The sequence below is a fragment of the Podarcis liolepis genome (assembly GCF_965112155.1).
Source record: "Podarcis liolepis genome assembly, chromosome: 10".
Lineage (NCBI taxonomy): Eukaryota > Metazoa > Chordata > Lepidosauria > Squamata > Lacertidae > Podarcis > Podarcis liolepis.
In genome coordinates, this window is record NC_139562.1 from 5095076 (window position 1) to 5109178 (window position 14103).

The 14103-nt window shown below is 48.9% G+C and overlaps 1 protein-coding gene across 5 annotated transcripts in view; it reads right to left on the reverse strand.

Annotated features, from left to right (window-relative positions):
- Window positions 1-14103, reverse strand: part of CCDC136 (coiled-coil domain containing 136) — a 51542-nt gene that overhangs the window by 21002 nt on the left and 16437 nt on the right. For all 5 annotated transcript variants that reach the window (XM_083461369.1, XM_083461367.1, XM_083461371.1 and 2 more), the window contains exons 4-5: window positions 4844-5218; window positions 1378-1495 (exon numbers count right to left, since the gene is read on the reverse strand). In XM_083461369.1, the coding sequence (XP_083317495.1) occupies window positions 1378-1495; window positions 4844-5218 (493 nt within the window). The remainder of the gene's footprint in view (window positions 1-1377; window positions 1496-4843; window positions 5219-14103) is intronic.

Below are 14103 nucleotides of genomic sequence, written 5' to 3' on the forward strand. Positions count from 1 at the left end.
TTGCTTTCGCTGAAGCCAAGGAGCCTGCATTCGCTCTATAGGACGCACACACATTTCCCCTTAATTTTTGGAGGGAGGAAAGTGCGTCCCATAGAGCGAAAAATACGGTATGTATGCAACTACGGCAGCAAGGTTATTGATTAGAAGTGCAGCAGGGCTGAGGAGGGACTTTAACTCTTTCCCACTCCCACTTTGCTCCCGGCAAAAAATCCTTGCTTTAAAGCTGATATTTGGAAAGGCAAGAGAGTCAGCGTGGTTTAGTAGACAGCGTACTGGGTTAGGACATGGGAGCCGAGGGTTTAAATGTCAGAAAAAAGCAGCAATGCAAAAGCCAGCTGCAGGTGGCTGGAATGCAAAGCAGGATGTTGATGTCTGGAACTGTACTGTTGGGAAAAAGGGGCAGTCTATTCTCTGTACTGAGCACCGGATGTTAGCTCAGAGTGTCATCTGACCTGTACTGGAAGTACAGGGGTGGAGTTGTGACTCTACTGCTGGAGTCTGGAGGGTGCAGTCACGTTTCTCTGTACTGCTGAATGACAGGAATAAAGACATGTAAATAGTCTCCTGTCTGTCTCTTTTCCCCTCCCTGGGGGAATGCAGGGAGGAGGGAGGAGGGTGTGTTCTTCTCACGTTTGAGGAGGATTGCTGATTTATGGCCTTGCCTGTATCCTGCCGGGAGACGCAGACGGGAAGGCCAACAAGTATCTCAGCCGAGATCCCCGCTCAGTCATAAAGCTGACTGGGTGGCCTCGGACCAATCACAGACTCTCAGCCGAACCGACCTCACAGGGTTGTTGTGAGGACTGAGCTGGGAGGGAGGAGAACAAGTCAGGCCGCCTTGAGCTCCTTGCAGGAAAGGTGGAATACAAACACAATCAAATAAAATGTTCAGTTTCTGTTAATTGATTCTCATGAAAACTTACAGATTCTGGCTTCACACAATTAACTCAAGGCAGTGTCAGAAAGCTTGACCTAGAAACTATTTACACTGATTGGTTAACGACCAGCACTCAACTCTGTTATCTAGGAATGCTAGCACAGTTTGGTGTGTTAGGTGTGTTGAAGGAGTAGGAGTGCTGTGTATGGTTAAGAGAGAGAGAAAGAAAGGTTTTATTTTGCTTTGTTTTGTATGCAGAAACTTTGCTGGTTTTTTTTCCTTTTAATAAATCCTGTAAATAGTTATTCTGAGTCTAGCTGACTAGTCATTTCCACCTCAACTAGCTTCTTCGCTGTGCAGGAAAACTCTGCTACGTTTGGGCTAAAGCCATTAGGGCTATGCCTGACACTTCAAAGTTCCATGATAAAATGTTCCGGCTAATCGGGGTCCTGCCACAAGCCATTGGCCGCCATGCGCAATCCCGGGACATGGAGACTCACCTGTACTTCAGGGCTTCCAGTCTCTCTAGCTGGTTGACCATGATCTTGTTGCTCTCCTGCAGGATTTGGTACTCGTTGGTCAGTTCCTGGTACTTAATTCTCAGCGTCCGGAGATCCTCTGCAAAGCACAGCCACAGGGATGAAACATCATTTGCCGCGGCCGAGCAGCGCATTTCAGGAGGATTATTCCATCTGATTCAAGCTTTGGTGGGTAAGATTGCCAAAGTCTCTTTTTTCCAGGATGCCCACCCTCCTTCCACTCCCTCATTTTTAAAACGTTTTCTGCCAAGTGCATAAAACAGAACGTGTGCAAACGTTAGGTAAAGGTAAAGGGACCCCTGACCATTAGGTCCAGTCGTGACCGACTCTGGGGTTGTGGCGCTCATCTCACTTTATTGAACAAGGGAGCCGGCATACAGCTTCCGGGTCATGTGGCCAGCATGACTAAGCCGCTTCTGGTAAACCAGAGCAGTGTACGGAAACGCCGTTTACCTTCCCGCCGGAGCGGTACCTATTTATCTACTTGCACTTTGACGTGCTTCCGAACTGTTAGGTTGGGTTAGCTCACCCCGTCGCGGGGATTCGAACCACCAACCTTTCGATCAGCAAGTCCTAGGCTCTGTGGTTTAGACCACAGCGCCACCCACATCCCCTTTCCGCTGACTTAAAAAGGTAAAGGGACCCCTGACCGTTAGGTCCAGTCGAGGATGACTCTGGGGTTGCGGCGCTCAGTTCATTTTACTGGCCGAGGGAGCCGGCGTACAGCTTCCGGGTCATGTGGCCAGCATAACTGAGCCGCTTCTGGGATGTGGGTGGCGCTGTGGGTTAAACCACATAACTAAGCTGCTTCTGGCGAACCAGAGCAGCGCACGGAAACGCCGTTTACCTTCCCGCCAGAGTGGTACCTATTTATCTACTTGCACTTTGACATGCTTTCGAACTGCTAGGTTGGCAGGAGCTGGGACCGAGCAACGGGAGCTCACCCCGTCGCGGGGATTCGAACCGCTGACCTTCTGATCAGCAAGTCCTAGGCTCTGTGGTTTAACCCAACTTAAATGCGCGTAACTGTGGGCTTTCTGCATTGGGTACCGATTATTTCCCTGCCAGGTCCGAGACCTTTTTCTCATGGTTCCGTGGCTGTGCCTTGCAAAAATCCAATTTCCCGTGCTGAATTGACACCCGGTTAAGCAAAACCTCTCTTCGGATTTTCTGTGCATCCGATAAGATCTGATTCAGGGGGTGATGCTGAATTTTCGCAAGGCACAGCCATGGAACAATAGGGGAAGCTCGTGGTAAAGGTGTGGGTGAGCCCTAAGGGTGTTTAATTTGGAAATATTTGCTCATTTTTTTACTTACTGGTTCTCCCCAGGAAGGAAAAAAACAAAAAACAAATTAAACAGGAAGGAAATGCAGGCTGGGATTTCGGTGTCAATAATGTCAACTGAACACAGCAAAAATCACAAAAGTATGATGAGCTCCAGTCGCACAATAAATGCTGCTTTGGAAACCCCCAACAATTGCTATCAGCCCCAGTCAACAGGCCAATATGCTCACAGCCAGTGCTGGATTTACATATAAGCTAAACAAGCTATAGCTTAGGGCCCCACTCTCTTGGGGGCCCCCAAAAAAATTAAAGGGGGAAAAACCTGGATGTACATTTCCAAAATATAAGATAAAAAAAACCCTACATACAGCAAGAGTGTTTTGTGTTGTGTAGGCTCCTAGGATGTAAGGAATGGGCCCCGCCTGCTAGCCTGCTCCCTAAAATATCACTGGTTTGCTCCTTTCTATATATAGGGTCACGGGAGGCCTAGAACTTGCCGATCAGAAAGTCAGTGGTTCGAATCCCCACGACGGGGTGAGCTCCCATTGCTTGGTCCCTGCTCCTGCCAACCTAGCAGTTCAAAAGCATGTCAGAGTGCAAGTAGATAAATAGGTACCACTCCAGCGGGAAGGTAAACGGCATTTCCGTGCGCTGCTCTGGTTTGCCAGAAGCGGCTTAGTCATGCTGGCCACATGACCCGGAAGCTGTACGTCGGCTCCCTCGGCCAGTAAAGTGAGATGAGCGCCGCAACCACAGTCAGCCATGACTGGACCTAATGGTCAGGGGTGCCTTTACCTTTATATAGGGTGCCTACATTCTGCATGGACTGATTGCATGGCAAAACGTGCAAATGGCTTCAGATACCTATTGGGTCCATCAATTACCATATAGCATATATTCCACACAAAAAACAGCAACCATTTGTTGTTAACAAAGGACAGCTGGAAATAGAAAGGGCCCCGTTACCTTCAGTAGCTGAGGGCTTCATCAGACCTCAATCCGGCCCTGCTCACAACCATGGTCCTATGCACATTCGCTTGGGGGTCAGCCCTACTGAAGAGTGGGGCGCCTATTTCTGAGCTCCATTGAAGAGGACCAGGCCATACAAGAGACCAGCTGCTTTTAAAGCGGGTCGCGATTCAGCGCTTCTGTGCCTGCACAACGCCGAAACGCGGAAGAAACCAGTTCTGGTACTTCCGGGTTCTGCGCAGTGTGCCGCCCGAAATCGCTCAACCCGTATAAATGGCTGCTTCAATGGCAATTGAAAGATCAAGAAGTTAAGTCAGTTATGATTCACTGGGCCAAAGATTTTGGGTACAACATACAACGGTGTGATTGGGTAAAATTATGGAAGGAAGGCTTAAAGTTTACTGCATGTAATGCATTAAAAGAAAATGTGATGAAAATGATGTACGGATGGTATATTACCCCTGTTAAATTAGCAAAAAATGTATAAAACTAGTAATAAATGTTGGAAATGCAAAGAAATGCGGTGGGATTGTAAAAAGGTGAAATGCTTCTGGGAGATGATATATAATGAGTTGAAAAAAATGTTGAAATATACATTTAGTAAGAAACCAGAAGCATTTCTACTGGGTATTATTGGAAGTGATATAAATAGAAAGGACTGTCAGTTTGTTTTATATGCAGTGACAGCAGCTAGAATATTATTGGCCCAAAAATGGAAACAAGAAGAACTCCCGACGATTGAAGAATGGAGGATGAAGTTAATGGACTATGCAGAATTAGACAAATTAACAGGAAGGATCCGAAACCAGCGAGACCAGAAATTTACCGAAGACTGGAGTAAATTTACGAACCATATGAAAAGTATTTGTGACGACTGGACGACGTTTGTAGGTTTGCAAGAAGTTCTGTGAGGGGTATACTTTGAAGTATTGTAAAAATGGAAAAGGGGTGATGGTATGTTAAGGGAGGTAAAGACAATATAAAGTAAAGAAATGCGTTAGAAGTGGTTAAGGCGGAAGATCATCAGAGGCGCTGATAGAAGTCCAGTAAGATTGTATTTGTAATAAATAGTGTGGTATGTTTTATAATTTACATGTTAAAACCAATATAAATATATTTTTTTTAAAAAAATTGTGCAACCCGAAGCGTCTGTAACCCGAGACATGACTGTACCTTGGAGCCTGGCCACTTCTTCCGAGGTGCAGGCGAGACGGTCATCAAAGTGGGATACCACCAACATCTCCGGGGCAGGCTGGCTGTCCCCGGTGCCCGGCCGCTTCATGTTGATCTCGGCCCGCAGGGCTGTGACCTCCATGTCGTACTCGTTCCGGACCCTCTGCACGCGTTCCAGCTCGGCTTTCAGGCGGCAGATCTCCTCCTGCAGCCCGGCCACCTCGTTCTCGTGCAAGGCGGCCGCCTCCTCGGCGTCCAAGCGCAGGCTGTGGATCTCCTCGTTGGCCTCCCGCAGCTCCCGCTCCAAGCGGTCCAGCTCCACATCTTTCACCTCCTGCAGCGAGTCAAACTCTTCCTTCAGGGAGCACATCTGAGCTGGATTCAGGGAGGGGAGAAGGAGGCAAAGGGGGAGAAGCCGAGGGCTTTCGGTTAGTCACTGAGTTGGGCCCTTTGCAGCCCAAGGGCCACATTATCTTCTGAAGCTGCCATTACGGGGGCCACAGGTCCTGATATTTTTAAGGAATTGGACCAGAGCGCTCTTTGAACCTGCTGCTCCTCTTTATAACTTCCTTTTTCAGCCGCCTCTTGCCTTGGTCAGGTGATGGTAGGGGAGCAGTAAGCGTAGTAGTAATTATTATTATTATTATTATTATTATTATTATTATTATTATTATTATTATTATATCCCGTCCATCTGAGTAGCCCAGCCACTCTGATTGGCTTCCAGCATAGAGATGATAGATAGATAGATAGATAGATAGATAGATAGATAGATAGATAGATAGATAGATAGATAGATACTGTAGACTGATACTGTAGATAGATGATAAATAGATAGATAGATGATAGATAGATAGATAGATAGATAGATAGATAGATGATAGATAGATACTGTAAATTGATACTGTAGATAGATATAAATAGATGATAGATAGATAGATGATTGATAGATAGATACTGTAGACTGATACTGTAGATAGATATAGACAGATAGATAGATGGATAGATGGATGGATAGATAGATAGATAGATGATAGATAGATAGATAGATAGATAGATAGATAGATAGATAGATATCACTACTTGTACAGCTGAAAACACTGGCAGCATTAAGATAAATTCAACAGTGTAAATCAGTTTTGATGGCTGTAATAATGGAATACTGAATGGTATAGTTTCTGTAAAATGTGCAGGGATTTATCATATGTAAAATGAACCATGGAAAGAGAAGAAGGGAAGTCATTGGTATCTTAAGGGTGTAAAAATGAGTACATTGTAAAACAGAAAATTTAATTAAAAAATCATATACAAAAAAATAAGATAAAAAAAATCACTACCAACATCTCAGCTTTGCCTCTTCTCATCTGCCCCGCCCCGGACCCAGAGATCATCCTCTGAGGCCCTTCTTTGTGCGCCTCCTCCACAAGAGGTCTGGAGGGTGGCAACACGAGAACGGGGCCTTCTCTGCAGTGGCTCCCCATCTCCGGAATGCTCTCCCGGGAAGGCTCACCGGGCGCATTCATTACATCTTTACGCACCAGGTGAAAACACTGCTCTTCAACCAGGCCTTAAAACAATTGATGGCCTTTTCAGTGTGTCTGCGGGGAGTTGTGTTTTAAATCATTATATTGCACATTTTCTGTTTTTTCTGCCATTTTCTGCCTTTCATAAATCAACATCATCATCTGAAAGACTCATCTCTGCATATCAAAGATGCATAACCTCCAACATTTCTCCGATGAAAAGAGGGATGTCCTATTTAATACTACTACTACTACTACTACTAATAATAATAATAATAATAATAATAATTTTTACTGTTCATACCTCACCCATCTGATTAGTGCCCATCTGACCAGCCGCTCTGGGCAGATTACAACATATATAAAAACATAATAAAACATTAAAAATTACAAAACCTCCTTATACAGGGCTGGCCTCAGATGGCTCGGGGGTTGGATAACTCCATCCCCTCCAACATTTCTCGGATGAAAATAGGGACGTCCTAAGGAAAAGCGGGACATTCTGGGATCAAATCAGAAGCAGGGATCAGTTTTGTAAATCTGGAAAATCTGGGTATGCTGTTAAACCGCCCTTTAGGTGTGAAGGCAGATGATTAATAAATATGTAGTTATTTATTATTATTACTATTATTATTATTTAGACGTCAGTTTGATCCTCCCATAAAAAGAGTGGGGGGGCAGGCAGTGAAGAGGGAGAGAAGGCACCCCTGCAAATCAAGCTATTACTAAAAGCAGAGGAGCAGAGGCAGCGGAAAGAGTTGGCAACCCTTGCTGGGGTTGGGCGTTGGGAGGGCATTTCCACTCGGCCCCGGGCACAAGTCATGTGACCCCAAAACCAAGGGCCACACCTGGGGGGAAAGGGGGAGGCTGGAGACTTTGGGGTGGGAGCAGGACCGGCCCCAGACCTGTCTCCAGGGGGCTGCGGGGGCCACTCCTGGCAGTTGTGCCGCTCTGGGGCCCAGCTGCCATGGCAACGCCCCTTGCGGGCTTTCAGACCCCTTGATCTTGGGCCCAGGGGGACTCACAGCCAAGAGAAGATGAGTGTCCAAGTTCCATGGCCGGTTTGGGGGGCCCCGCGGAACCACCACACCCGGCCCCTGCGCTCGGCTTGGGGGGCCCTTGGGCCCTTAAAGCGGCGGCACCTCGGAACCCCCCAGGCTAGGCCGGAGCCTTGGCACGGCTACTGAGCAGAGGGCAATGGCGCAAGCCGGGCACAATTGGCCCTGCAGTTTGTTATATTATTATTATTATTATTATTATTATTATTATTATTATTATTATTTATACCCCACCCTCCCCGGCCAGAGCCGGGCTCGGGGTGGCTAACACCAGTAAAATTACAATAAAAACATAATGGGGGGGGGAGAACCAATTTAAAATACGGGTTAAAATGCAATTTAAAATGCAGCCTCATTTTAAAATAGCTGATAATCAAGACCATAAGGGGAGGGAAACCTAAGGGTCAGACCGAGTCCAAACCAAAGGCCAGGCGGAACAGCTCTGTCTTGCAGGCCCTGTGGAAAGATGTCAAGTCCCACAGGGCCCTAGTCTCTTGGGACAGAGCGTTCCACCAATTCGGGGCCAGCACTGAAAAGGCCCTGGCCCTAGTTGAGACCAATCTAACCTCCTTGAGGCTCGGGACCTCCAAAGTGTTGTTATTTGTGGACCTTAAGGGCCTCCGTGGGGCAGACCAAGAGAGGCGGTCCCGTAGGTACGTGGGTCCTTATCAAATTTATATACTGCCCTTCACAAAATTTATGTAACATAGTAACAAACTGAAGTGAGAGCTGGACCATCAAGAAGGCTGATTGCCAAAGAATGGATGCTTTTGAATTCTGGTGCTGGAGGAGACTCTTGAGAGTCCCATGGACTGCAAGAAGATCAAACCTCTCCATTCTGAAGGAAATCAGCCCTGAGTGTTCACTGTAAGGACAGATCCTGAAGCTGAGGCTCCAAGACTTTGGCCACCTCATGAGAAGAGAAGACCCCCTGGAAAAGACCCTGATGCTGGGAAAGATGGAAGGCACAAGGAGAAGGGGACGGCAGAGGAAGAGGTGGTTGGACAGTGTTCTTGAAGAGACCAACATGAGTTTGAGCAAACTCAAATAATAATAGCAGCAGCAGTTTTAATGAGACTGCTTTTTGGAACATCCTACTATTTCATTTTGCGCTTGAATGAACGGAATGGGTGGCGCTGTGGGATGCGGGTGGCGCTATGGGTTAAACCACTGAGCCTAGGACTTGCCGATCAGAAGGTCGGCGGTTCAAATCCCCGCAACGGGGTGAGCTCCCGTTGCTCAGTCCCTGCTCCTGCCAACCTAGCAGTTTGAAAGCACGTCAAAGTGCAAGTAGATAAATAGGTACCACTCCGGCGGGAAGGTAAACGGCGTTTCTGTGCACTGCTCTGGTTAACCAGAAGCGGCTTAGTCATGCTGGCCACATGACCCGGAAGCTGTCTGCGGACAAATGCCGGCTCCCTCGGCCTATAGAACGAGATGAGCGTGCAACCCCAGAGTCGGTCACGACTAGACCTAATGGTCAGGGGTCCCTTTACCTTTACTAGTTCATTTTGCGCTTGAATGAACGGAATGGTTGCAAAAATAAAAATAAAAAGAGCTGTTCCATTTTTTAGGTGTATACTCATGTTGCTTCCCCCACCCCTTAAACTTTCCATATTACTATCCTTGTCAAATCTGCAAGCGTTACGAGTCTGCAAAACAAGCAGTTCAACAATAATCAAAATGCCTCAGTGTTTACATGTGATTCCTAGGTTACAGGGAAATGTGTCTGTTTTGATCTCAAAAGTTTGTGTTTTTGTAGCAAGGGATTTGAGAGCCCCGGAACAGAGCCTTATTCTATTGCTCTCTTCAGCAGCATGAACGCATGACTGTAAAGACTGCAGGGAGCGGCCTTCAGCCAAATTAAATCCTTTGTCCATCTGGCTCCACATTGTCTATGTTCAAGACACAGGTTTTTCCCAGCCCTTCTCCAAAGATGCCAGGATTTTTGCATAAAGCAAGAAAACCTGGTGCTTTCGCCAAAGGTCAGAGCACAAGGGAAAAAATCCCAGCCACACAGAACATAGGGAACGGCTTGCATCTCTGCTGCTGCCGGAACGCCGTTTTAAAACTGTGTTTTTAAACTGTCACAAACCACCTTGCAAGCCCCCTTCTGTTAAAAGCCGGTCTATAAATATCAAGCGAGGAAAAAAGCAATACGTTTTTTAAAAAATCTACAGCTCCAGAACTGTTGGGTCTGGCTCACCAAGCCTACTTTGATAAAATTGGCTTCGGAGAGTCTTTTTGCAGACGGCATCTTGCCAAGAAGAAAGTCGATCGGGGCTGGTTTCAAGAGGTCTGAAATCACCTTTCCTCATTTACTCAGAAGGATGCCCTCCTGGCGAGTCACTCCAAAGCAACTGATTCCCGGAGAGCCATACTACAAGTTTTGCAGAATGAGGTGGTGGCTTCAGACTGCACCCAGAGGGTGGCACGACTGGGCATTTGCCCAGCTGGCCCCCAGCAGAGGACCAGCTCCTTTCCTTTTTTTAATAATATTTTTTATTGTTTTCCATTTTAGCAATCCAATCAAGTCACATTAATTATTCCAAATCATACAAGCACATATCATAAAGTCCAAATATTTTGCCAAATTATAAATTATATAAATTTCCCATGCTTTGAGTTCAGTGGGGTCCAATCATCTCATATTTCTGCTGCTTTTAGTGTTCACCAGTCCCATCTTTCGATCTTCTCGTTATTATCCTTCTTCTTTAATGGCCTCTGAGTTGTTTCCACAGGCGAGTTAAACTAAACAATATTATGCTTCTGTGTGAACTTTGTATGACTCTCCCTTTTTTTTATAGCTGGTAAGTCTTTTGTTTGCAATAAATCCTCACACACTGGTATTTATACCGAATCCATCCAAAAATCCTCCTCGGGTGGCAGACGCCATCTTTTCTCAGTTCCGATGAAATAGAATCTAGGCGTTTGCTCATTAATTTTCCCAGACAGGTTGCACCATAAATCAGTCTTTCCAGGGGAGGATTTGCCAAGTCGAACTTAGAATACAATCATGATAACAGAGCAATGGCTCGCCTCCCCCTCTGACTATCAATCTCTGCAATGGCAACAGGGTGAGCTCCCAGCTCCTGCCAACCTAGCAGTTCGAAAGCACACCAGCGCAAGTAGATAAATAGGTACCGCTGTGGCGGGAAGGTAAACGGCGTTTCCATGCACTCTGTCTCATAATGGCGGATCCCGATTAAATACTGCGTCACAGGAGACCTTTTTATCAGGGCCAGCTCCTTTCCACTTTGCACAGAGTGGTGTGCTGGGCCCAGGGGTTAACCCGAGCAACGTGGTCCAGGCCCGGTCCTGAATCCAAGGATTCCACTAGGACCCTTGTGGAACAGGGCCAAGGCAGGAAACCAGCTAGGTCAGGCGCAGGGTCTCAGGCAGGTTCTGGAAAACAGCAACATTGCTCCCGCAACCTGGGGCAGGGCCCGACAGCCTTTTATCTCTGTCAGGGTAATGGCCGGTCCTGATCCCCCGGCGACTCACCTCCTTGTCTCGCCTGAAGGCGAGCACTCCTCCTGTGAGTACTCAGGTCTCTCCTTCTCTCAGACCTCAGTCTCTGCAGCTTGGGAGACGTCGGTGGGTGACTAGACCCAGAGGCCGCCTCAGCCTCCCCTGACCCAACCGGTAGTGGAGCAGCTGTAAGGGATGGCCCAGCTGAAGGCAACGAGGTCATCTCCGCATCTGGAGCCAGGGCAGGCTCAGGCCCCTGATTCGGCCCAGCTGGTGCTTGCTGCAGGGGAACCTGTGCAGACTGGGACTCTTCAGGATCAGGCCCCAGACTTGGTTCAGGTGATGCCTGAGGCAAAGGATCCAGGAAGGTCGGCGGTTCGAATCCCCGCAACAGGGTGAGCTCCCAGCTCCTGCCAACCTAGCAGTTCGAAAGCACACCAGCGCAAGTAGATAAATAGGTACCGCTGTGGCGGGAAGGTAAACGGCGTTTCCATGCGCTCTGGTTTCTGTCATGGTCCTTCGTGCGCCAGAAGTGGCTTAGTCCTGCTGGCCACATGACCCGGAAAGTTGTCTGCTGACAAACGCTGGCTCCCTCGGCCTGAAAGCGAGAGGGGCACCACAACCCCAGAGTCGCCTTTGACTGGACTTAACCATCCAGGGGGCCGTTACCTTTTACCTTTTACCTATACCACTTCAGACTGCAGGTGCCAGTGCTGTTCTGAATGCTTCTTGACGTAAAGACGCACACGCAAAAATCTTCTCCTCAGGTAGTAAACTAGGACATCATTGGGGTAATCGGATGGTGGGGTTTTTGTAAAAAAGAAAAAGCCGGGACGTCATCATTTAGAACAGTGTTTCCCAACCTTTTTTGGGCAAAGGCACACTTGTTTCATGAAAAAAATCTCGAGGCACACCACCATTACAGCCCCGTGACGTCAGCGCGCAGCGTCACGCCGGGAGGGACATGAATTGCTAGCAAATTACATAATCACCTCCTTGAGGGCTGGCTCATCTTCTCCAAAGGCAGAACCCCATTAATTAACAGGACAGACTCACACCATAGCCAAGACGAGGGGGAAAAACCTCAGTCATGCACAGTCATGCACATGTGGGGGCTAAATGAGGACGAAGACCGGGCAGAGAGCAGGGTTCAAATCACCCCACCTGGCCAGGACAATCCCTGGGTGCTCCCTTGGGCCACTCGCCTGACCCACCTCGCAGGGCTGTTGTTGCGAGGATAACACAGGGAGAACCACGCGCGCCCCCGGGAGCTCCTTGGAGGAGAAAGCGGGCGATGAATGCAATGCACGAAATATATGAGAGGCGACCAGGTTTTGCAGGTGAGGGGCCCCCGCCAGCCTCCGCTTCCAACACCCGGCGCAACGACGCCGAAGTTTCCCCCCGGGCTCGGCTCGGGGAGCAGCGCTGCTCCCCCCCGGCTCCCCTTCACCCTCCCGGCTCTCTCTGCCGCCCACTGGGGACCCCCCTCACCTGCCAAGTCCGGAGCGCCGGTGGAAGTTGCATGCATGCATGCAGGGCGCCGCGTTGCCATTGCATTGCACTGCACTCCATGCAATGCCTGCACGCATGCATTGCCTTGCACGCACGCCAAGGGGTCTCCCCACGGTCCGATGCGTCCCCTCTGGCGCGGATGCAGCATTGCAAAAATAAAAAACCCCCGACGCAGCCCTACCTGGGGGGCAGCCTCCGCCTCCGCCGCCGCGGGGATCCCCGGGCTCCATCCTGCCGCCCGATCTCCGTGGGGGCGCAGGCAGGCTGTGCGTGGTCTGCGCGGAAGAGCCCCTGCCCGCCCGGCCGCCGCCGCTGCGCTCATTCCATGGCCGTGAGAAGAGCGCTTCAAACAAAATGCCCGGCCCGCCAGGCCACGCTGGGAAACGTAGTTCGTGCACCCCGCGCGGGCGCGGAGCCCAAGGGCGAGGGGACTACGGATCCCGGCAGCCCCCGCGCCGAGGACGGAGGGGGAGAGGCCGAGTGCAGGGATGGAGTGAGTGGCAGCCGCCAAGCCTTGGCCGAGAGCCAGGAAGGGCCTCCCCGGAGGAGGAGGAGGAGTGAGGCGCAGAGCGGGAGGGAGGGAGGGAACCCCAGGGGTCATCTAGTGACGGCGCCCCAATCGAAAATGTGACTTTAAAAAAAAAATCTTCCAAATTTTTTAATTTTTCCCGCGGCACACCAGGCAACATCTCGCGGCACACTAGTGTGCCGCGGAACAGTGGTTGGGAAACACTGATTTAGAAATACATGTCTGCACCCATGGTGCACCTAAGCAACTCAATGTCGCTTAGGATTTTATCTTAAAGGTAAAGGTAAAGGGACCCCTGACCATTAGGTCCAGCCGTGGCCGACTCTGGGGTTGCGGCGCTCATCTCACTTTATTGGCCGAAGGAGCTGGCGTACAGCTTCCGGGTCATGTGGCCAGCATGACCAAGCCGCTTCTGGCGAACAGGAGCAGCGCACGGAAACACCATTTACCTTCCCGCAGGTACTTGCACATTGATGTGCTTTCAAACTCCTAGGTCTTAGAATAGCTTTGGAAGTGGATATAGGCTGTAGGGTGAGAAGTAGAAGATAATGTATTTTAAAATAGTACTATTTTAAAGTACCCCTTCATGGATCAAGCTAGACAGCATCTTAAAAAGCAGAGACATCACCTTGCCAACAAATGTCCGTATAGTTAAAGCTATGGTTTCCCCAGTAGTGATGTACGGAAGTGAGAGCTGGACCATAAAGAAGGCTGATCGCCGAGGAATTGATGCTTTTGAATTCTGGTGCTGGAGGAGACTCTTGAGAGTCCCATGGACTGCAAGAAGATCAAACCTCTCCATTCTGAAGGAAATCAACCCTGAGTGCTCACTGGAAGGACAGATCCTGAAGCTGAGGCTCCAAGACTTTGGCCACCTCATGAGAAGAGAAGACTCCCTGGAAAAGACCCTGATGTTGGGGAAGATGGAGGGCACAAGGAGAAGGGGACGACAGAGGACGAGATGGTGGGACAGTGTTCTCGAAGAGACCAGCATGAGTTTGACCAAACTGCGGGAGGCAGTGGAAGACAGGAGTGCCTGGCATGCTCTGGTCTAGGGGGTCACGAAGAGGCGGACACGACTAAACGACTAAACAACAACAATAATTTTAAAGTAAGTGATAAAATGTGAAGATTTTTATGGTAAAAGTAAGTGTGATTTTTAAAAAT